This window comes from Dipodomys spectabilis, unplaced genomic scaffold (assembly GCF_019054845.1).
Source record: "Dipodomys spectabilis isolate Male_0828 unplaced genomic scaffold, ASM1905484v1 ptg000260l, whole genome shotgun sequence".
NCBI lineage: Eukaryota > Metazoa > Chordata > Mammalia > Rodentia > Heteromyidae > Dipodomys > Dipodomys spectabilis.
In genome coordinates, this window is record NW_024870937.1 from 1,630,341 (window position 1) to 1,651,675 (window position 21,335).

The 21,335-nt window shown below is 39.1% G+C and overlaps 1 protein-coding gene across 3 annotated transcripts in view; it reads left to right on the top strand.

The window, feature by feature from the left end:
- Atp11b (ATPase phospholipid transporting 11B (putative)) overlaps positions 1-21,335 on the top strand; it is a 113,317-nt gene that overhangs the window by 55,362 nt on the left and 36,620 nt on the right. For all 3 annotated transcript variants that reach the window (XM_042699620.1, XM_042699619.1, XM_042699618.1), the window contains exons 13-19: positions 1,371-1,613; positions 2,190-2,365; positions 3,325-3,393; positions 14,983-15,056; positions 15,135-15,238; positions 18,451-18,632; positions 20,630-20,833. In XM_042699620.1, the coding sequence (XP_042555554.1) occupies positions 1,371-1,613; positions 2,190-2,365; positions 3,325-3,393; positions 14,983-15,056; positions 15,135-15,238; positions 18,451-18,632; positions 20,630-20,833 (1,052 nt within the window). The remainder of the gene's footprint in view (positions 1-1,370; positions 1,614-2,189; positions 2,366-3,324; positions 3,394-14,982; positions 15,057-15,134; positions 15,239-18,450; positions 18,633-20,629; positions 20,834-21,335) is intronic.

The following is a 21,335-nucleotide window of genomic DNA, read 5'->3' on the forward strand; positions in this document are numbered from 1 at the left end:
TTTTTCACCATGGTATTTCACTCCTGGTGAAATAGGACTATTAACTTTATTAATAAAGGACAAGTGTCATTTTATTAATATGGTGGATTACAGTGATTTGGGGGTTGGTAGTAGGATTTGATTTTTAAGGCCTTATTCTTGCTAGTAGCCAGTTATAGCACTTGGGCCACACCTCCAAGCTTTTTTTGCTTTTGTTACTTTTTGAATAGGTTCTTGCTTTTTGCCCCAGTCTGGCCCTATTGTGATTTTCCTATTCTCCTTAAACCATAATCTTCCTTATTTGTCTCCTAAGTAGCTGGGATTAAAGACACATCAATCCTCAATCCTTCATCTGGCTTTTTTTTTTTTTTTTTTTTTTTGCATTCTGGAGAAAAATCCCATGTACTTGATGGATACAACCCATTTTGTATGCTTCTGAACTTAGTTTGTGTGATAGGTATAGATATATATTAATACATATTCATTCATGATGGACAATTGTATGTAGGGCTTTTGTTGTTTGTGATAGCTACCTCCTTTTCAAGTGACTGCTTAAGTCATCATTGTAGTAACCAGCTCTTTCATAATCCTTGAATTGAGACTTTACCTTTGACATCCTTCTCTTCATAGGCCTACCTTCTAAAGTTAATTTTCTGGAATTTGATAAATAATTAAATTTGACTAATAAAATAATCTTATCTGCCTTTCAAAATATGTTCCTTTCTTTTTAATACCTTTTTCACTACTTATTTATTGACCTAGTTTTGAATTCCTTCTATTTTGGACAATACCTCTTCTACTTTTGGTGTTGGTGATATTTTTGTTCTCACTGCTAGCCACAATGCCATTTCTCCTGGCCCTTTCACTTTCTAGGTTGTTAAATATTCCTTTCACTCTTACTTTCATGATAATTTTTACTTTTTTTTTGGTCATGGGGCCTGAACTCTAGGCCTGGGCGCTGTCCCTCAGCTCTTCAGCTCAAGGCTAGCATTCTACCACTTGAGCCACAGCGCCACTTCCAGCTTTTTCTGCTTATGTGGTACTGAGGAATTGAACTCAGGGCCTCATGTATATGAGGCAAGTACTCTATCACTGAGTCACCTTCCCAGCCCCACTTTCGTGATAATTCTTGAATGATAATACAAATGAAATTCTTATGCCACATTTTCAGTCACCTCTAGGAATGAACATGTATCTAATGATGCTATAAACTTCAAAAGTATCTGTATTTTGTGTTGTCTTGCTTTGTTTCCTTGACATTTATGTGGTTTAATTATAAGAATCTCCTTATTGGTACACTGATGTTAATAGGCCAATTAGACTTCAAGTGACAGAGGACAAAGTTTTGTTGTTCATGATTAGACTATGAACACAGTTTTCTTTTTCTCTAGGTGGACTATGTGTTCACAGATAAAACTGGAACACTGACAGAAAATGAAATGCAGTTTCGGGAATGTTCAATTAATGGCATGAAATACCAAGAAATTAATGGTAGATTGGTACCTGAAGGACCAACACCAGACTCTTCAGAAGGAAACTTATCTTATCTGAGTAGTTCATCCCATCTTAACAACTTATCCCATCTTACAGCTAGTTCCTCTTTTAGGACCAGTCCTGACAACGAAACTGAACTAGTAAGCAACTTCCAGTTAATAAATAAGGGTTTCATATGAATTAACTCTCTTTAATATATGATAGATTGGGTTGTAAGGGCCAGATACCTGTCAGTGGAGTAGAATTAAGTATACTACTTGAAATGTAAATCCTTGACTCAATACTACAAAATATCAACATTGGTATTTTTGTCTTTAAATATTTAGCTTCGGGTATTTTTTTTGGGGGGGGGTGGGGGGGCCTGTGCCTTAGCTCTTCAGCTCAGGGCTAGCGCTCTACCACTTGAGCCACAGAGCCATTTCTGGTTGTCTGAGTGGTTTACTGGAGATAAGAGTCTCATGGACTTTCCTGCCCAAGCTGACTTTGAACTGTTATCCTCAGATCTCATCTCCTGAGTAACTAGGATTATAGGCATGAGCCACCATAGCCCAACTAGCTTCAGGTATTTTAAATTACTAAACTGGACACTGGCTCAAGCCTATAATTTTAGCTACTGGGAAGAAATCAGAGAATATAGTTTGAGGCCAGCCAGACAGGGGGTGAGAAGGAGGAGGTTTTTCACAACACTTCATATCAACAAATGGGTGTTTCCACAGATTAAAGAACACGATCTCTTCTTTAAAGCAGTCAGTCTCTGCCATACTGTACAGATCAGCAATGTTCAACCTGATGGCATTGGTGATGGTCCTTGGCAATCCAACCTGGCACCCCCCCAGTTGGAATACTATGCATCTTCACCAGATGAAAAGGCTCTAGTGGAGGCTGCTGCAAGGTAATGTCATTTGATTTTCCAGTACTCAAAAAGCACATTCAAATTTTTTAACAAATCAGTTTGGGGTTTTTAAAAAAATTCTTTAAACATCTGATTAGTATGAAATCTGTTTAATAGAATTTACAAAAGTACTTGTACTTCTCTTGTCTTGACCTATTCTAAATCTTTAGTTTTTTAAAGTAATAATCATTCACAAGTCAGATGTGGTTATCCACATCTATAATCCCAGCTACTTGGGAGGTGTAATAGGATAATCGTGGTCTGAGGCTGGGCCTGGCAAAAGCATGAGACCCTACCAAACTAAAACTAAAAGAGCTAGAGCATAGCTCAAGTGGTAGAGTGCTTGCTTTGAAAGTGTAAGATCTTCAGTTCAAACTCTAGTAATGCCAAAATAATCATAATAATTATTGAGAGGATATATTTTTTTATTTTTGATCATCATGGAGCTTAAACTCTGGGCCTGGGCACTGTCCCTGAGCTCTTTAGCTCAAGGCTAGTGCTCTACCACTTGAGCCACAACACCCACTTCCAGCTTTTTCTGTGTATGTGGTATTGAGGAATGGAACCCAGGGCCTCATGCATGCAAGGCAAGCACTCTTAACCACTGAGTCACCTTGCCAGCCCAAGAGAGGAACTATTTTTAAATACATTTTTAAATTTTATTTAAAATACCTTCATTGAAGTTAAGTTACAATTGGCATGTTGTTTTGTTTTATTTTATGTTACTACTGAGGCTTGAACTCAGGACTTGGGTACTGTCTCTGAGTTTTTTCATTCAAGGCTGGCATTCTACCACTTAAGCCATACCTCTATTTCCAGTTTTTTGTCATTAATTGAAGATAAGAATCTGAAGGACTTTCTGCCAAGGTTGGCTTCAGCCCCAATTCTCAGATCTCAGCCTCCTAAATGGTTTATGTTACAGCCATGAGTGCCCAGCTAATTGTTCTTTTAATTTCTAGAATTGGCATTGTCTTTATTGGCAATTCTGAAGAAACTATGGAAGTTAAAATACTTGGAAAACTAGAACGGTAAGTTTTTGTCATATTTTGTGATATTATCTGTAAGGTCCACCCTGGGAAGGTGGAGCAGACTCCTTCTCTTGGTTAAGTCCTATGTCACCAATACCTGACACACTTGGAGACAATCACCCCACCCCCAAGGTCACATCCAAATCCAGTGTGGCCACACCTTCCGCCCCTGGCCTTGATAAGTCATGGCCAGGCTGTGGTTTGATCCTTTTTTATTCCTGCTGCTTGGGCTTCCAATTTGACCTGAGGTGGCCTGCAAACAAACCTTTTCCCTTGCCTGAATACCACGTGCTGCTCTCTTTACCTGTCTGCCAATTTAGTTTACCAAACAGTATCTAAATAGTATAATACAATACAGGAATCTGCAAACTATGGCTCACAAACTAGAGACCTCCAATTTCTTTTTGTGCATCCATAAGCTATGTTATGCTTGGAAAGAGTTTCAAAAAGGAAAATCCAGCAGAGACCTTGTAGGTCCCCAATTGCCTGAAACACTTATCTTTTTACTTGTTTTATTTAGATGAGTATACATTCATAGTATAGTATAAAATTCCATAGATGTGTACATGTACTTGAACAAGTTCACAACCTCTTTTATATTCCCTAAATATCTCTGCTTCCTCCCTCTTGTTATCAAAAAATATTTACTAGGTTTCACTATGCTATATTCATATATGTGTAAAGTACAGTGATCCTCCTCACCCATGTACCTTCTCCTTTCCCCTCCTCTAACACATGACTGAAGCCTGCTGATTCTGGGTAGAAAAGCACAAGCCACTTCAGATCTACTGAAGCTCAGACCTTTACATTGTCCTGATTTGCTTGTGTTCCCGTCCACCTGTCAGTAATTGTTAATCTCCAGAAGTCAGACCATAAGTGGTCTATGAACAAAGAAAGGTTTATTGGCGGGGAAAGGGGGCTGGCAAGACTCCTTCTCACAAGGGAGGAATGAGAAGAAGCACCGGCTATTGTCTGGGGTAACCTATATAACCTAGGAAGTTTAGGAGAGGCTAGAAAGGGCTAGGAGGCGGAGACCCTGGTGTAGACATGTGGGCCAAGGGCTTCATCATGGTGAACTAGGATTTATGGCTGCTGTCCAAATAGTAGATAAGCGTCCTGTAACTGCCCAGACTTGAAGTCACTCTAAGGGGCTCTTGCTGCCTTATATGGTGGTAGCTTCTCCAGAGAAGTGCCATTCCAAGGTAAAGGGGGCTGGAAGTTGATTAGTTACTGCCTTTACTACATGGGCCTAGTGTTGTCTAGGAAGGGAGCATCCTAAGCTGTGGAGAAGGGAAGGAGTGGACTAAGCTATGGCAAGGGACTCATTTCACTAACACTCTGTCTAATCAGTCTCCTTTTTCTTCTTCTTCTTCTTCTTATTATTATTGGCATCATCATTTTTAGTCTAGATTTCACACATGAACAAAAACATGCCATATTTGACTTTTTAACTTGGCTTTTATTTGGCTTTTCAACTTGTCTTACTTGTCTCAACATGTCTATCTGCCTTATTACAGAAAACTTTTTGCAGACCTTTGTTTTAGAATGATGTCCATATTAACCAGGTGTGGTAATATATGCCTGTAATCCCAACTATAAGAGAGGTAGAGTAAAGAGGATTATGGTTTGAGATGGGCCTAGGCAAAAATGGAGTTACTCTCAAAAACAAACTTAAAAGAGCTGGACCCTGAGCCTCATACCTCTAATCGTAGCTACTCAGAAGACTGAGATCTGAGGATCTCGATTCTAAGCCAGCAAAAAGCCAGAAGTGGCATTTTGGCTCAGATGGTAAATCACTGCCTCAAACAAAATCAGTGCCCAGGCTCTGAGTTTGAGCCCTAATACTGGCACTTTGCATGTATACAAGTGAACACACACAAACACAATTAAAGTTCACAGGGCTGAGGGCATGGGTGCAGTGGTAGAGTGCTTGCCTAGCAAGTACAAAATGCTAAGTTCAAATCTCAGTACCATCCAAAAATAATGCCAATATTATATTGTATCTCATCATATTTATCACAGTGTTGTGTTCTAAATTCTTGATCTGTGTTGTAGTTTACTTCCTAAATTTATTTCTCCTTATTTTTGAACATTCTTGAGTTTAGTTTTCTTATATTACTCACTGAATAAAGAAAAATTTTTTATCCTGTTTTTTGTTCTCTTGTTCTGTTTTATTTTGATTTTGCAGCACTAGGAATTGAATCCGTTCATGCTAGACTTGTGCTTTACCATTAAGCTATACCCAATCCAATTTTCCTTATGTTTTCTATGAATTTGGGTTTTTTGTTTGTTTGTTTGTTTTGTTGGTCGCTGAACTTGAATTCTGGGCCTGGGCACTGTCTCTCAGTTCTTCAGCTCAAGGTGAGTGCTCTACCACTTGAGCCACAGCACCCACTTCTGGCTTTTTCTGTGTATGTGATGCTGAGGAATTGAAACCAGGGCCTCATGCATGCCAGGCAAGCACTAGTCCACTGAGCTACCTTCCCAGCCCAGAATTTATGCTTAAACCTAAGGTCTGTTTCCTATATTTCCACTCTGATTAATTAGTCCATACCTATTGTATACACCTTCTAAGGTTTATCAATTACAAACAGATTTTAATTCCAGCTATACTTTTCATGCTAAGTAGGGGCCATTTGACTGCTTTACTGTGGGTGACTCTGGGCGAGCTCATTTTATCAATTTACACACCATCATTCAATGAGGTAGGTTTTTTTGTTTGTTTGTTTTGTCGGCCATGGGGCTTAAACTCGGCCTGGGCACTGTCCTTCAGCTCTTCATCTCAAGGTTAGCACTTTCACTTGAGCCACAGCATCACTTCCGTTTTCCTGATGGTTTATTAGAGATAAGAGTCTCACAGACTTTCCTGCCCAGGCAGGCTTTGAACCAGGATCTTCAGATCTCAGCCTCCTGAGTGGCTAGAATTACAGGAGTGAGCCACCGGCGCCATGTTCAATGTGGTATTTTTCTTTAAGACATGAAAAGTATTGTATAAGAGTCTGTGGCTTACTTCACTTAATATAATTTTTTCCAAGTCTTTCCATTTCCTAACAAATGGGGCAATGTCATTCTTTTTTTTTTTTTTTTTAATTGTAAAGATACTATACAGAGGGTTACAGTTACATGAGTGAGGTAATGAGTACACTTCCTCTTGAACATTGTTACCCCCTCCATTGTTTTCCCCCTACCATCCCCTCCCTCCCTCCCTTCCCCGAGGTTCTTTTTTTTTTTTTTTTTTTTTTGATTGTGATTAAGTGATTACATAGTTTCAAAGTCACAAGTTCATTCTAACTTTCCTGGAGCAAATTGTCTATCACAGTCTGTAATATATAACAGTGTTCACATGTTATATACCATATTTGTGATCAGCAGCATGGGGATATTTAGTAGTGGTTCAACCAGATGAGCGGGAGTTCTTTGTTTCTTAACTCCTGTTAGTTTTGTTGTATCACCTAACCTTTTGGATTTAGCATCCACTTATCAGGGAGACCATGTACCGTTTGTCTCTTCATTCTTGGCTTACCTCGCTCAACATGATTCCTTCCTTCTAGCTCCATCCATTTCCCTGCAAATGCCATTATTTTGTCATTTCTAATGGCTGCATAATATTCCATTGTGTATAGATACCACAATTTTTGGATCCATTCATCTGTGGTGGGGCACCTAGGTTGTTTCCATATCCTAGCTATTGCGAACAGTGCTGCAATAAACATGGAGGTGCACGTGTCCTTGTATATTGGTTCCTGTTGTTCAGGGTAGATGCCTAGAAGTGGTATGACTGGGTTGTAAGGGAGGTCAATCTTTAGCTTTCTAAGGACCCTCCAGACTGCTTTCCAAAGTGGTTGTATAAGTGTACATTCCCACCAGCAGTGTAATAGGGTTCCTCTTTCTCCACATCCCCTCCAGCATTTGTCGTTGGCTGATTTGTGGATGTGGGACATTCTGACTGGGGTAAGGTGGTATCTCAGGGTTGTCTTTATTTGCATTTCCTTCACCACCAGGGATGATGAACATTTCCTCATGTGTTTCTTTGCCATTTTTATTTCTTCATTTGAGAAGTCCCTCTTTAGTTCCCTTGCCCATTTAGTAATTGGTTTGTTAGGTTTGGGAGGGATTAGTTTCTTGAGTTCCCTGTATATACAGGATGTTAACCCCTTGTCTGATATATTGCTGGTAAATATTTTTTCCCAATTAGTTGGTTGTCTTTCTAGCTTAGTTGCGATAGATTTAGCTGTGCAGAAGCTTTTTATTTTAAGGTAGTCCCATTTGTCGAGTCTCTCTCCAACTTGTTGTGACCCTGGGACTCTGTTCAGGAAGTTCCTTCCTGTGCCTATTAGTTCAAGTGTCTCTCCTACTCTGTCCTGCAGTAGTTTCAGAGATTCAGGTTTAATGTTAAGGTCTTTAATCCATTTTGAGTTGATGTTGGTGCATGGTGATAGGCTGGGGTCCACTTTTAGTTTTCTGCATGTGGCTGCCCAGTTTTCCCAGCACCAGTGGTTGAAGAGGCTGTGTTTCTTCCATTGTATGTCTTTGGGTCCTTTGTCGAATATCAGCTGGCTGTAGGCCTGTGGATTTATTTCTGGATCTTCTATTCTGTTCCATTGGTCTTCGGGTCTGTTTTTGTGCCAGTACCATGCTGTCTTTGTTATTATAGCTCTGTAGTAGAGTTTGAAGTTCGGCATGGATAGCCCTCCCATATTGTCTTTATCCCCTAGAATTGTTTTGGCTATTCTAGGTCTTTTGTTGTTCCATATAAATTTTTGGACTGTTTTCTGTATTTCAGTGATGTACGTCATTGGGATTTTAATAGGAATTGCATTGAATTTGTATATTAGTTTTGGAAGTATTACCATATTTACTATATTAAGTCGGCCTATCCAGGAGCATGGGAGGTCTTTCCATTTCCTAGTGTCTTCTGCAATTTCTTTCTTTAACTTTTTATAGTTCTCATTAAATAGTTCTTTTACATCTTTGGTTAGGTTAATTCCTAAATATTTTATTTTTTGGGAGGTTATTGTGAATGGGGTTGCTCCCTTTATTTCCCTCTCTTCCTGTACGTTATCAGTGTATAGGAAGGCAACTGCTTTTTGTGGGTTTATTTTGTATCCTGCTATTTTGCCGAAGTGACTTATGATTTCTAAAAGTTTGGGGATGGAGTTTTTGGGATCGTGGAGGTATAGTATCATGTCGTCTGCAAAAAGGGATAGTTTAACTTCTTCTTTCCCTATGCGGATCCCTTTAATGTCTTTTTCTTGCCTTTTTGCCCTGGCTAAGGGTTCTAGGACTATGTTGAAGAGGAGTGGAGACAGTGGGCATCCTTGCCTTGTTCCTGATTTTAGGAGGATTGGTTGTAGCTTTTCCCCATTAAGTATAATATTGGCTATTGGTCTGTCATAAATGGCTTTTATTGTTTTTAGAAATGTTCCTTCTATTCCTATTTTCTCCAGAGCTTTTAGCATGAATGAATGTTGAATTTTATCAAAGGCCTTTTCTGCATCTGTGGCGATAATCATGTGATTCTTGACCTTGGCTCTGTTGATATGTTGGATTACATTTATTGACTTACGTATGTTAAACCATCCCTGTGTCTCTGGGATGAAGCTTACCTGATCATAGTGTATTATGTTTTTTTATGTGTTTCTGGATTCTGTTAGCTAGAATCTTGTTAAGGATCTTTGCATCTGTGTTCATCAAGGAAATTGGCCTGTAATTCTCCTTTTTGGTTGGGTCTTTGCCTGGTTTGGGGATGAGTGTGATATTGGCTTTGTAGAATGAGTTTGGGATAGCTCCCTCCTTCTCTGTTTCTCTGAAGAGCTTGAGGAGTATGGGTATTAGTTCTTGTTTAAAGGTCTTATAGAATTCTGCTGTGAATCCATCTGGTCCTGGGCTTTTTTTTGTTGGAAGACTTTTGATAGCTTCCTGTATCTCATTATAGGATATTGGCTTATTTAATTGGTTAACTTCTTCTTTGCTCAGTTTGGATAACTTGTATTTCTCTAAAAATGCATCCATTTCTGCCAGATTTTCTTCCTTTAGAGAGTATAGCTTTTGAAAGTAGTCTGTTAGAATTGTTTGGATATCTTGGGTACTTGTTGTGATATTTCCGGTGGCATCCCTAATCCTATTAATATGGGTTTCCTCTCTTCTTTTTTTAATTAATCTTGCCAACGGGCCATCAATTTTGTTTATTTTTTCAAAGAACCAGCTTTTTGTTTGGTTTATTTTGGTTATGGTTTTCTGATTTTCTAATTGGTTAATCTCTGCTCTTAATTTGGTTATCTGGCTTCGTCTAGTAGCTTTAGGTCCCATTTTTTCTTGTTTTTCTAGCTGTTTTAGTTGCAACATGAGATTATTTACTTGGTCTGTTTCCATTCTCTTGATGTGGGCACTGAGGGCAATAAATTTGCCCCTCAGGACTGCTTTTGCTGTGTCCCACAAGTTTCTTTGTGAGGTGTTTTCATTTTCATTGAGTTGTAGGAAATGCTTTATTTCTTCTCTGATCTCTTCTGTTACCCAGGCATTGTTAAGGAGTGTGCTGTTCAATTTCCATGTATTAGAGAAATTTCTGCAGTATGCTTTGTTATTGAGAGCTAGCTTGATTCCACTGTGGTCAGATAGGATACAGGGGATTATGTTGATCCCTTTGTATTTGCTTAAGTTCCTTGAATGAACTATGATATGGTCTATTTTGGAGAAAGTTCCATGAGCTGCTGAGAAGAATGTGTACTGTGTTGTTTTAGGGTGAAATACTCGGTAGATGTCAGTTAATTCTGCTTGAAGTATGGCCTCACTTAATTCGGTAGCTTCTTTGCCAATCCTCTGGTTGGTAGACCTGTCCTTTGGTGAGAGTGGCGTGTTAAAGTCTCCTAGTATTATCGTATTGGGATCTATTTTATTCTGTAAGTTTGAGAGCATTTGTTTGACATATCTGGGTGCACCAATATTTGGGGCATATAAGTTGATGATGGTTATATCCTCCTCTTGGATTGTTCCCTTTATTTATATGTAGTGTCCGTCCTTGTCTTTCTGTACTGATTTTAATGAAAAGTTTATTTTGTCAGATATCAGGATAGCTACACCTGCTTTCTTACTGGGGGCATTTGATTGGTAGATCCTTTTCCACCCCTTCACTCTGAGTTTGTTTGTATGTTTGGCTGAGAGGTGGGTCTCCTGAAGGCAACAGATGGATGGGTCTTGTTTTCTGATCCAGTCCTCAGTTCATTTTCTTTTAATTGACGAATTCATCCCATTTATATTAAGAGAAAGTATAGAGAGATGCATTGTTGTCCCTGCCATTCCGTTTTCCTAAGTTTTTCTTCTTTCCTTTCCTCCTGTGCTTGCTCAGTTAGACTTTGAGTAATGCCTGTTTGGGGCAGGTCCCAGTTCCTGGTTGCTTTCTTCAGATTGTGTCCCCCCTCTTAGAATTCTTTGTAATGCTGGCTTAATGTTTATGTATTCATTTAGTTTTTCTTTGCTATTAAAAGTTTTCAGTTCTCCATCGAATGTGAATGCTAGCTTTGCCGGGTATATCAGTCTGGGTTGGCAGTTATTGGCTCTCAGGGCTCGTATGGTGCTTTTCCAGGCTTTTCTTGCATTCATTGTTTGTGTGGAGAGATCTGCAGTGATTCTAATTTTTTTCTCGTTGTAGTATAGCTCCTTCTTCATTTTTGCTGCATGTAGGATTTTTTCCTTATTATTCAGATCCATCATTTTTACTATAATGTGTCTAGAAGTGTTTCTCCTGGGATCTTGCTTGTTGGGTGTTCGATAAGCTTTTGTGATGTAGTTAAGATGGTCGTTTTTGAGGTGGGGAAAATTTTCATTGATTATCTTGTTAAATAGGTGTTGCATTCCCTTGCTCTGGAATTCCTCACCTTCGTCCACTCCGATTATGCGAAGGTTAAATTTTTTAGCATTATCTGCTTGCTCTTGAATTTCCCTTTGGTTTAATTTGAGGGATTTTTCCATATCTGTCACTTTTTGGTCCAGTTGGTGTATTCTGTCTTCTGTATCTGACACTCTACCTTCCATTTCATTCACTCTGTTGACCGTGGCTTCTATTGTGGTTTTGCATGGAGGAAATGGATCCCTTTATGGATTCAATGTTGGTTCTCAGAGTACTGATCTCACCTCTCAATGAGGTGAGATCAGTATGCATTACCTCTAATTTGGCGTTTATCTCACTTCTTACTGAGGTTTGTGCAGCTTCTATTTTTGCATCCAACTTTTCTTTGATATCCTGTATCTCTTTTGATAGTTCATCCTTGTGCTCTTTCAATTTCTGATCCATTTCTCGCTTTATTTCTTGAGTCATTGCCTCCAGCAACCCTTGGATGTAGCTTTTGTCTTCCATTCCTGCTTTGCTCCCACTGGGGCTCTCCCCTGCGTGGCTGCTGGCTTTTGAGGTGAGCTTGCTGTCCTGGGTGGTGGTAAACCTTGTGATTTTTCTCTGTGATTTTCACATGGGGGTTCAGGAGACTGCTCTTCAATTTTGTTTTGGTGTGTCTGTCTTTGCTTGGTTGCTGATTCTGTATTGGTAGAGAGAGTCTGTGCCTGATCTGGGTTCTGTTGGGAGCCTATTTCCAGCTGCTATTCTGACTTACTTAGGATTTTCAGCTCTCTGCTGTAGATTGCTGGCAATTCCCACCTTTGGAAGGGTTGAGCAGCCTAGACTGCTTGTGTTTACTCCTACGGGTGCTCTTGGGAAGATCAGATGCTCTGGATGCACTCTCCCAAATACTGGAGTCTGCTATGGGCTCCTGATGTGTTTTTGTTTGTTTTGGGCTGGTTGTGGGCTTGAACTCTAGGTTTGGGTGCTGTCCCTCAGCTCTTCAGCTCAAGGCTGGCACCCTACCATTTGAGCCACAGCACCACTTCTGACCCTTTTTGCTTTTGTGATGCTGAGGAATCAGATCTAGGGCCTCATACATCCAAGACTATCACTCTATTGCTGAGCCGCCTTATCAGCCTGAGCTCCTGCTTACTATCAGGTGCTGGCAGCCTGTGTTGCCCAATTCCCAGCCTAGGGTATATGGGTGGGGTTTTGGTGGGGTTTGGGCTTCTCTTGTCCTGAGCCTCCAGGTCTTTTGTTGTCACAGGCGTGCTTCCTGGGGAGTATTGTTTCCTGGTTTTCTCCCCTCTGTTGAGGCGTATGCTCAGCTTTTTACTTCAGTTGGGAGGAGTTGGTTGTGTTGTTCAGGCGCCGGATCCCCGGGCCTGGTTCCGGCCCCAGCCTGGAGCGCGCTCGTTAGGCCTGTGCTAATGTGTATACCACCTAGGTTATGCAGCCTGGAGGACACAGTTCAAATTTCTTCTACTGTTGGTAGTCTTGACCCAGGGGCACTGTTCCTGGCTTGGGCATTTAAGCTCCCTTCCAGGGGCGCTCTTGCTCTGGCCTGGCCAGCAGAGTGTGCTCCACCGGCTGGTGGAGCTCTCGAACAGTTCCCAGTTTTAGTGGGTCCTGTGGTCCGGGTGTTGGGGTAGGGAGTCTAGGTCAGGGTCTGGGGATTCCCTCCAGCTCTGGTCTCCCTTGAGGGATACACTGTCCCCTGTGGGGTACTCACCCTGTAGGTCGTCAGTTGTTGTTGCAATCCGAGTTCAGTTGGGGTGGTTGCGGGCTGGGTTGGGTGGCCCCCGCCGGGTCGTTGCGATCGCGATTGGGCGGGTGGTCTGCGGACAGGTCCCTTTGTCGCGCTGCTGGTGCCGGGCGGCTTTGGCGGGATGGAGCCTCTCCGCTCCGGTGGAGAGTGAGGGGTGGGGGTGGGATCCTCGTGGAGACTCCCGGCTGGTAGGTTTCTCTGTTCCTGGCGATCCGCTGTTCTGCAATCCGGTACCTGGTGATCTGCAAGCAGCCCCCTGTGTCTCTGGGGCTCCGACAGCCCCCGCCGGGCCGACTGGCCGGCGGCTTGGCGCACTGCGCGCGCCAGTAAAGGTTGGGGGAGGGGTCTTCGCTCTTCCCTGTTCTGAAATTCTTCTTTTCCTCTCTTTCTTTTTTTGTTATTTTCCACCTCTGGTTTTTCTCTGAGTGTTCGTCTTTTTGTTGTTGTCGGTCTCTTGGGGAGATTAAGCGTTGGAACTTGAACTCTCTTTTTGGTTGGAGAGAGCTGTGGCGTTTCCCTACTGCCCCGTCGCCATCTTGGTCCCCCCTCAATGTCATTCTTTCTGATGGAGGCATAGAATTCCATTGTGTATATATACCACATTTTCTTGATCCATTCATCTACTGAGGGACATCTTCGTTGGTTCCATATCTTAGCTATGGTAAATAATGCTGCAATAAACATAGTTGTGCTGGTAGCTTTAGTATGGTCTTGTTTGTGATCATTTGGGTAAATGCCCAAAAGTGGGATTGCTGGGTCATAGGGGAGCTCTATGTGGAGTCTTTTGAGGAACCTCCATAGGACTGGTTTCCCTTATTTGCAATTACTAGTATATATCAGAGACAAGCAGAAACAGTCAGATAACTTGATGTTAGGTGAAAGATTCAAATGTTTTTTTCTTTCTTGAGATTGTTTCTAACAAATTTTTAAGATGATTTCTTTGTTGCTTTGTATGTCCCTCCCCCACTGTATAACCCCTGTTTTCACTGTATTTGATGTTGGTATAATTTGTGGAGGGGAAGGGAAAAAACAAATTGTTTAAATAGGGATGTAGGTGGACCCATTGCAACAATGAGATGTACAAGACCATTATGTCGAAAAACGAACTTTACAACTTTAGGGGGGTAAAGGGGGAAGATGGAAAGGGTAAACAAAGGCAACAATGCTTGATAAGAAATGTACTCATTACCTTGCCCATGTAATTGTAACCCCTCTGTATGGTATTTTCACAATAAAAAAAAAAAAAGATTCTGTGGAAGGTTTTTCAAGCCATGTTTCTTTTCACCTATCCATACAAATGCTTTTTCAGCCCTTTGGAGAAGCCTTTGTGTGCCCCTCTTTCCATACACACCAAGGTTCAGACGTAGTGCTGTAATGTATGTATGCTGCATTAGTTGGATATGTTAAAGTGGTTGAGAATCACTTATCTTTTTTATTTACTGAAACATGTAGTTGGGCAGACTTGGGTTCCAGTCCTTGTTCTGCTGTTCACAGCTTATTTAACGTTAGTTACTTAATCTTTATAATAGCCTCATTTTTCACTGAAGTTAAATGATAAGAAGGCATGTAAAGCCTGTCATTCGGTAATGACTCTAAGTCAGTTTCTTTTGTTTCTGTCAAGTATTCCTGTTAATGATACATAACCCATCCTTATGAAAATGTAGATGATATTAATGTTATTTATTTATTTGTTGCTGGGCCTGGGGCTTGAACTCAGGGCCTGGGCATTGTCCCTGAGCTGCTTTTGCTCAAGGCTAGCACTCTACCACTGGAGCCACAGCACTACATCCAGCTTTTTCTGTGTATATGATACTGTGTAATCAAACACAAGGCTTCATTCATGCTAAGGAAGCATTACCACTAAGCCACCTTCCCAGCCCCAATGTTTTATTTTAAATTAACATCTTTTACTCTTTCCAAATATTCATATATTCCATTCACATATTTGCACATTTTTTAAAAGATAAGATTTTTGTCTTCTTTTCTTTAGGTACAAATTGCTCCATATTCTGGAATTTGATTCAGATCGTAGGAGAATGAGTGTAATTGTTCAGGCACCTTCAGGTAACCAATCTAAATTTTCATGATTGTTTATTTACTTAATAGTAAGAGATTGAGCTTTTTTTTTCCCCCTCCTTTCAGGGGAGAAGCTTTTATTTGCTAAAGGAGCTGAATCATCAGTTCTCCCTAAATGTGTAGGCGGAGAAATTGAAAAAACTAGAATTCATGTAGATGAATTTGCTTTGGTAAGTACAAACTTCTGTTATTTAAAAACTCAAAAGGTTGTATTTTTGAATGATTTTGGAATTTATTTTTAAGTTACTTATCCAAGTTATTAGAATTTTGTAATTATGTTTTATTATGTGTTGGCTCACATTCTTTATGTAAAAACCAATTTTTAATCTGCTAAAATGTCATATCTTTATACCTCTTAAAACGGGCGCTTTTGGTTGCAAGTACGACCCCAACTATGCTGTTTAAAAAAAAGAGGCTGGGGTATAGCTCTGAAATGGAAGGCTAGTTGAGTGGCTGAAGTGGTAGTACCTGCTAAGCAAGTATAAGGCCCTGAGTTCAAATCCCAGTAACATCAAAATAAATGAAATAATAACAACTCTAATAGAAAAGCTCTGAAAGGTAATATATGAAGCTAAAGGCCTATAATTATGTTTGTAAGGTTTTTTTGTCTACCATGTATTTTCTTTAGAGAGAGAAAGGGAAGAGAAGGGTAGGAAAGAAAATTTTTCCAGGCTTGGTGCATGCCTGCAGCTACACCTACTACAAAGACTGAGACCAAAGGATCCAAGAATTCAGTAATAGCGAGGGAAGTGTAGTAAGAGCTTTCCTTAAAATAAATCAGTAAATAAATCAATAAATTAAAAAAAGGTTGTATATATAGCTCAGTTCAAGGCCCTTGATTCACTGAAGAAGACCTAATAAAATAGTATTATAGAATTGTACTTGGGTGAGAAGTTTGGCAGTTTCTCAAAAAATCAGCATAATTACTATATGACCTAGTGATTCTACTCCTAGGTAAATACCAAAAAGATTTGAAAACATGCCAGGCAGTGGTGGCTCACATCTGTAATCCTAGCTAATCAGGAGGCTGAGATCTAAGAATTATGATTCAAAGCTAGCCCAGACAGTAAATTCTGTGAGACTGCTACTCCTATCTCCAATTAGCCACCAGAAAACTGGAAGTGGAGCTGTGGCTCAGGGTAGTAGAGTACTAGCCTTGAGTAAAAGAGCTCAGGAACAATGCCCAGGCCCTGAGTTCAAGCCACATGAACGACCCCCCACTCCCCCCAAAAAAGAATTGAAAACATCCACACAAAAGATCTTAACATGTTCATGTTCATAAGCATTGTTTGTAATAGACACAAATGGAAAAAACCCAGATGACTGATCAATAGGTAGACAAAATGTAATATACTCATATAATGGATTATTACCAAGACACTAAAAGGAATGAAGTATTGATACATGCTACATACAACACAGATGAACCCTGAAAAGATCTGCAAAAGAAGCCAGTCACAAAAAGCCACATATGACATTTATATGAAATGTCCAGGATAGGCAGATGGGAGAAAGACAAAACAGATTAGTGGTTGCCAGGAGCTAATGGGTATGTATTCCTTTGGGGAATGATGAAATATTCTGGAATTAGGAAGCAGTGATGATTGAACAACTCTGAATATAGTTTAAAACATGGAATTAATAAAATGGTGAATTTTGTGGAATGTGAATTATATTTTTATTAAAAAGAGAATATAGGGGTATCTTACAAGAACAAAGAGCAATAATTCACGATATTTATTTAAATGTATGCTCCATACTCATCCCTTCTTACCTATCCCTTTTACTAGTTTATAATTATTGTCTTCCATTGCTTATGAATGTTGATGATGTAGTTCATCTACCCATTATAATACTTGTGAGAGCAGAGACATTGTTGAACTTTACCACTGTATTAATATCCAGAACAGTACTAACACACAGATGATGCTTAATAAGCATTTATTGTAGAATAAATTAATTTATATATTAAGAACTAATGGCTCATAACTATTATTAGAAAATATTTTTGACTATTGGGTTTTAAAGTACTGTCTTAAAAACAGTACTATCATATATTTTTCTAACTACTCTTAGTTACACTGTCAGAACATTTATTGTGTATTTTTCAAAAAAAATACATGGTAGACAGAAAGTATATATACATAGTTATAAGCCTTTAGCTTCATATATTGCCTTTCAGCATTTTTTTATTAGTATTGTTATTATTTCATTCATTTTGATGTTACTGATATTTGAATTCAGGACCTTATACTTGCTTGGCAGGTGCACTACCACTTCAGCCACTCAACCAGTCCTCCATTTCAGAGATTTTTTTTTAATGAGCAGAAAGAATCACATAATCAGACATGGCCCTACATTTCAGTAGTTCTAGTTTACTGAAGATTTTTTTAAATTTTTAATTGTTATTATAGAGATGATGTATGGAGAGGTTACATTACATAAGTCAGGTAAAGAGTACATTTTTTTTTAACAATGTCACCTTCCCTCTCTCTCACCCAGTTTTTCCCTCCCAGAAGATATATTATTTAAAATAAATCTCATTTGATAGATCCAGGCAATAGAGCTTGTTTGATAATGAACAAGGCTGATGTATTTGAAATGACAAATTTGGTCATAGGATAAACCCTCAGGAGGTCATGTTCTCCTTTGCAAAAAATAAATGTATGAAGTAGGTAAAAGTGGATTGTTTTTGGGAGGGGGAGGTTGGTACTGGGGCTTGAACTCAGGGTCTTTTATTCTGTCTTAGCTTTTTTGCTTAAAACTGGCATTCTACCTCTTGTGCCATAGCTCTGCTTCCTGCTTTGTGCTAGTTAATTAGAGATGAGTCTCGCAGATTTTGCTGTGAGGGCTATCTGTGAGCCATGATATTCAGATCTCAGCTGCCTGAGTAGCTAGGATTACAGGCTTGAGCCACTCTAGGATTTTGAGTTAAAATAGGAACCTGAAGCTGTCTCCCTTGACATTCTTTTTTTTTTTTTTTCCTTGGGGGGGGGTCCAGTCGTGGGACCTGAACTCTGGGCCTGGGCGCTGTCCCTCAGCTCTTCACTTCAAGGCTAGTGCTCTACCACTTGAGCCACAGCGCCACTTCCATTTTTTTTCTTTTTTGCTTATGTGGTGGTGAGGAATCGAACCCAGGTCTTCATGCATGCAAGGCAAGCACTCTACCTCTGAGCCACCTTCCCAGCCCCTCCCTTGACATTCTTAAACTTTGCATTTTCATGTAATAGTTTTCAAATATAAATAAGGTAATCTTTATGGTCTTCCTAGGCTCTAATATTGAATGCCAGGTCTTCAGTTTATTTCAGTAACCTTTTTGTTTTTCTTTCATTAGTTAATTTGTGCTGAGGTTTTTTTGCCTTTAATTTTTTTTTAACCTTAGAAAGGGCTACGAACTCTGTGTGTAGCCTATAGACAGTTTACACCTAAAGAATATGAAGAAATAGACAAACGACTATTTGAAGCCAGGACTGCCTTGCAACAACGGGAAGAGAAATTGGCAAATGTCTTCCAGTTCATAGAGAAAGATCTGATGTTACTGGGAGCTACAGCAGTGGAAGACAGGTAAGACTCACATAAGTTAGTACTGTTTCTTCCTCATTAGAAATTTTTTTCAGAAGCAGCCTTCCTTTTTGTGTGTGTGCCAGTCCTGGGGCTTGTACTTAATGCCTGAGTATTATCCTTGAGTTTTCTTGCTCAAGATTAGTGCTCTACCACTTGAGTCACAGTTTCACTTCTGGCTTGCTGATGATTGATTGGAAATAAAAGTCTCCAACTTTTTCTGCTCAGACTGGCTTCAAACTGTGATACTTACCTCCTGAGTATCCAGGATTACAAGTGTGAGCCTTTGGCACCTGGCTAGAACCAACCTTCTTAAAGAGTGAAACCATATTTTTCATAGACCTAATCTGTATCTTCTCAAATATTTCAAATATAGAAAGCCACTTACTCCTTAAATAGAACATGTGACTAGTGGCAGAATGAATAGATAGAGTGATGATCAAACATTGTTATATCCAGAAAAAGAAGAAATTGGATCCATTTGCATCTTTGCTTTAAGTGTTTCTAGTGTATGAAATAAATTATTAACTTTCTATGATATTTAAAATCAAAATAGAGAATTAAAGCATTAGTTTTTTCTAGTCAATGTATACTGTTTTAGCCAGACATTTGAAGTAGATGAAGGAAAACAATTATCTGTAGTTCTTCTGAAAATTTAGACTATTGAAATTTTAGACTATTCCTCAGTCCATTAATTGTCCAGCCTCATGTTTCTACCTTATGTTTCAGTAGTTCCACACCAGCTATAGTTCTCTGCACACCAGCTACATGTTCCTTGTTAAAGCCATGCCTTGTGGATGATTCTTTCTATTTATCTTTAGATACCTATTCCTAAAGTATAGCTCAGTTATTAATCCCACTCCAGTAAGATCTTTACTGATAGGATTAAATATTACCTGTGAAGTTTCTGTATTTTATAGGTAATTGTATCTAATTGTATCAATATCTTTGTTGTACTGTCTTGTAATTATGAATTCTTTGTAGCCCATATAGTTTGTCTTGGTTACCCAGGAATTATCTCAATGTTTTTCTTGAATTAAGTTGAATCCTATGAATTGATTTCTACAATTTTTATCATTATGTGTTTTCTCCTACCCCCTAGATACAAGGGTGTTTACATACTTTTTTTAATCTACATTTTCATTTTCTTGAAATTTCTCATAATCTTTTGAAGTTATATGGTATATAGCCTTCTTTTTTCCACAGTCTGATTTTTTTTTAGCTGTGAGTAATTTGAGAAATTTTCTTATAGATAGGTACATACATATACAGATCTCATTTTGACTTGAAATTAAAGACTTCCTAGAGACTTCAGGTATAGCTCAGCAACATAGTGCTTTTCTAGTATGCATGAGGCCCTGGGTCCAGTCTCTAACTGACAGAGACAGAGATAGGAAGAGGAAGGAAGAAAGGAAGCTAGGGCAAGATAAGGGATGGTAGGGGAGGGTATAAGATTGGAGAGGAAGTAGAGAGATCTTATTTTAATGGTTTATGAAGACCACCTAGTTATTTTGGTCTTAAATTAATTTTAGCCAGGCACCAGTGGTTCACATCTGTAATATTAGCTACTCAAGGGACGAAGATGTGAGTATTGCAGTTCAAAGCTAACCCGGACAGGAAAGTCTGTAAGACTCTTAACTCCAATTAATCACAGAAAAAAACTAGAAGTAGATCTGTAGCTTCAGTAGTATTGCTTAGCTCAGGAACAGCACCCAGGCCCAGAGTTTAAGCCCTAGGACTGGCCAAAAAAAAAAAAAAATCAATTTTGAAGATAAACTCTTGAAACACAAAGTTGTATATTTTAATTGGTTGATTTTATATAAATCAGGTTATCACTAATCAGTTTGTTATTTCTTTCTTAGAGGGTTTCAATTTCAGATAAATTGATATATTGTAACATTCCCAAGTCTAGTGTAGACTTTACCTATTCTCTTTAGTTTATACTAAACATATAGGGGAAAAGTGTTTTCTTTAACTAGTTTTGTTTATTGTATTTTCAGACTGCAAGATAAAGTTCGAGAAACTATTGAAGCATTGAGAATGGCTGGTATCAAAGTGTGGGTACTTACTGGAGATAAACATGAGACAGCTGTTAGTGTGAGCTTATCCTGTGGACATTTTCACAGAACCATGAACATCCTTGAACTGATAAACCAGAAATCAGACAGTGAATGTGCCGAACAATTGAGGCAGCTGGCCAGAAGGTAAGAATGTAGGTATATGGATCATACAATCCAGGAATTAAGTAACCATAATACCAGGTCAGATATAACCCATTGCCACTGACTGTCAGTCCATTATCTAAAAATCACTTTACATTTGATGATGGATGAAAAATAATCCAAAGAAGAATGCTTCATGGCTACATACAATTTAGATTTCAGTGTCTGTGAAGTTTGATTAGAACACAACCACATAAATTTATCACTACAGCATGAACTGAGTTTTGGCAGCAGAGATCTGAAGTCTTCTCTCAGCACTTCATACTGTTGTTTGGTATTCTACAAGTCATACAGTTATACTCCATAATGTTCTGAGTGTTCCATGTTAGGACATTTTGTTATTTTATATTGTCAATGTATAGCTGTCATGACAAAATAAGAAAAATGGGCTTTAATGACATAATTTTAAGGCCTAGTGGAGTATGGATTATTATTTTTTAATTACATGGTAAAGTTATTTGTTATGCAGTGAGATGTCAGCTAT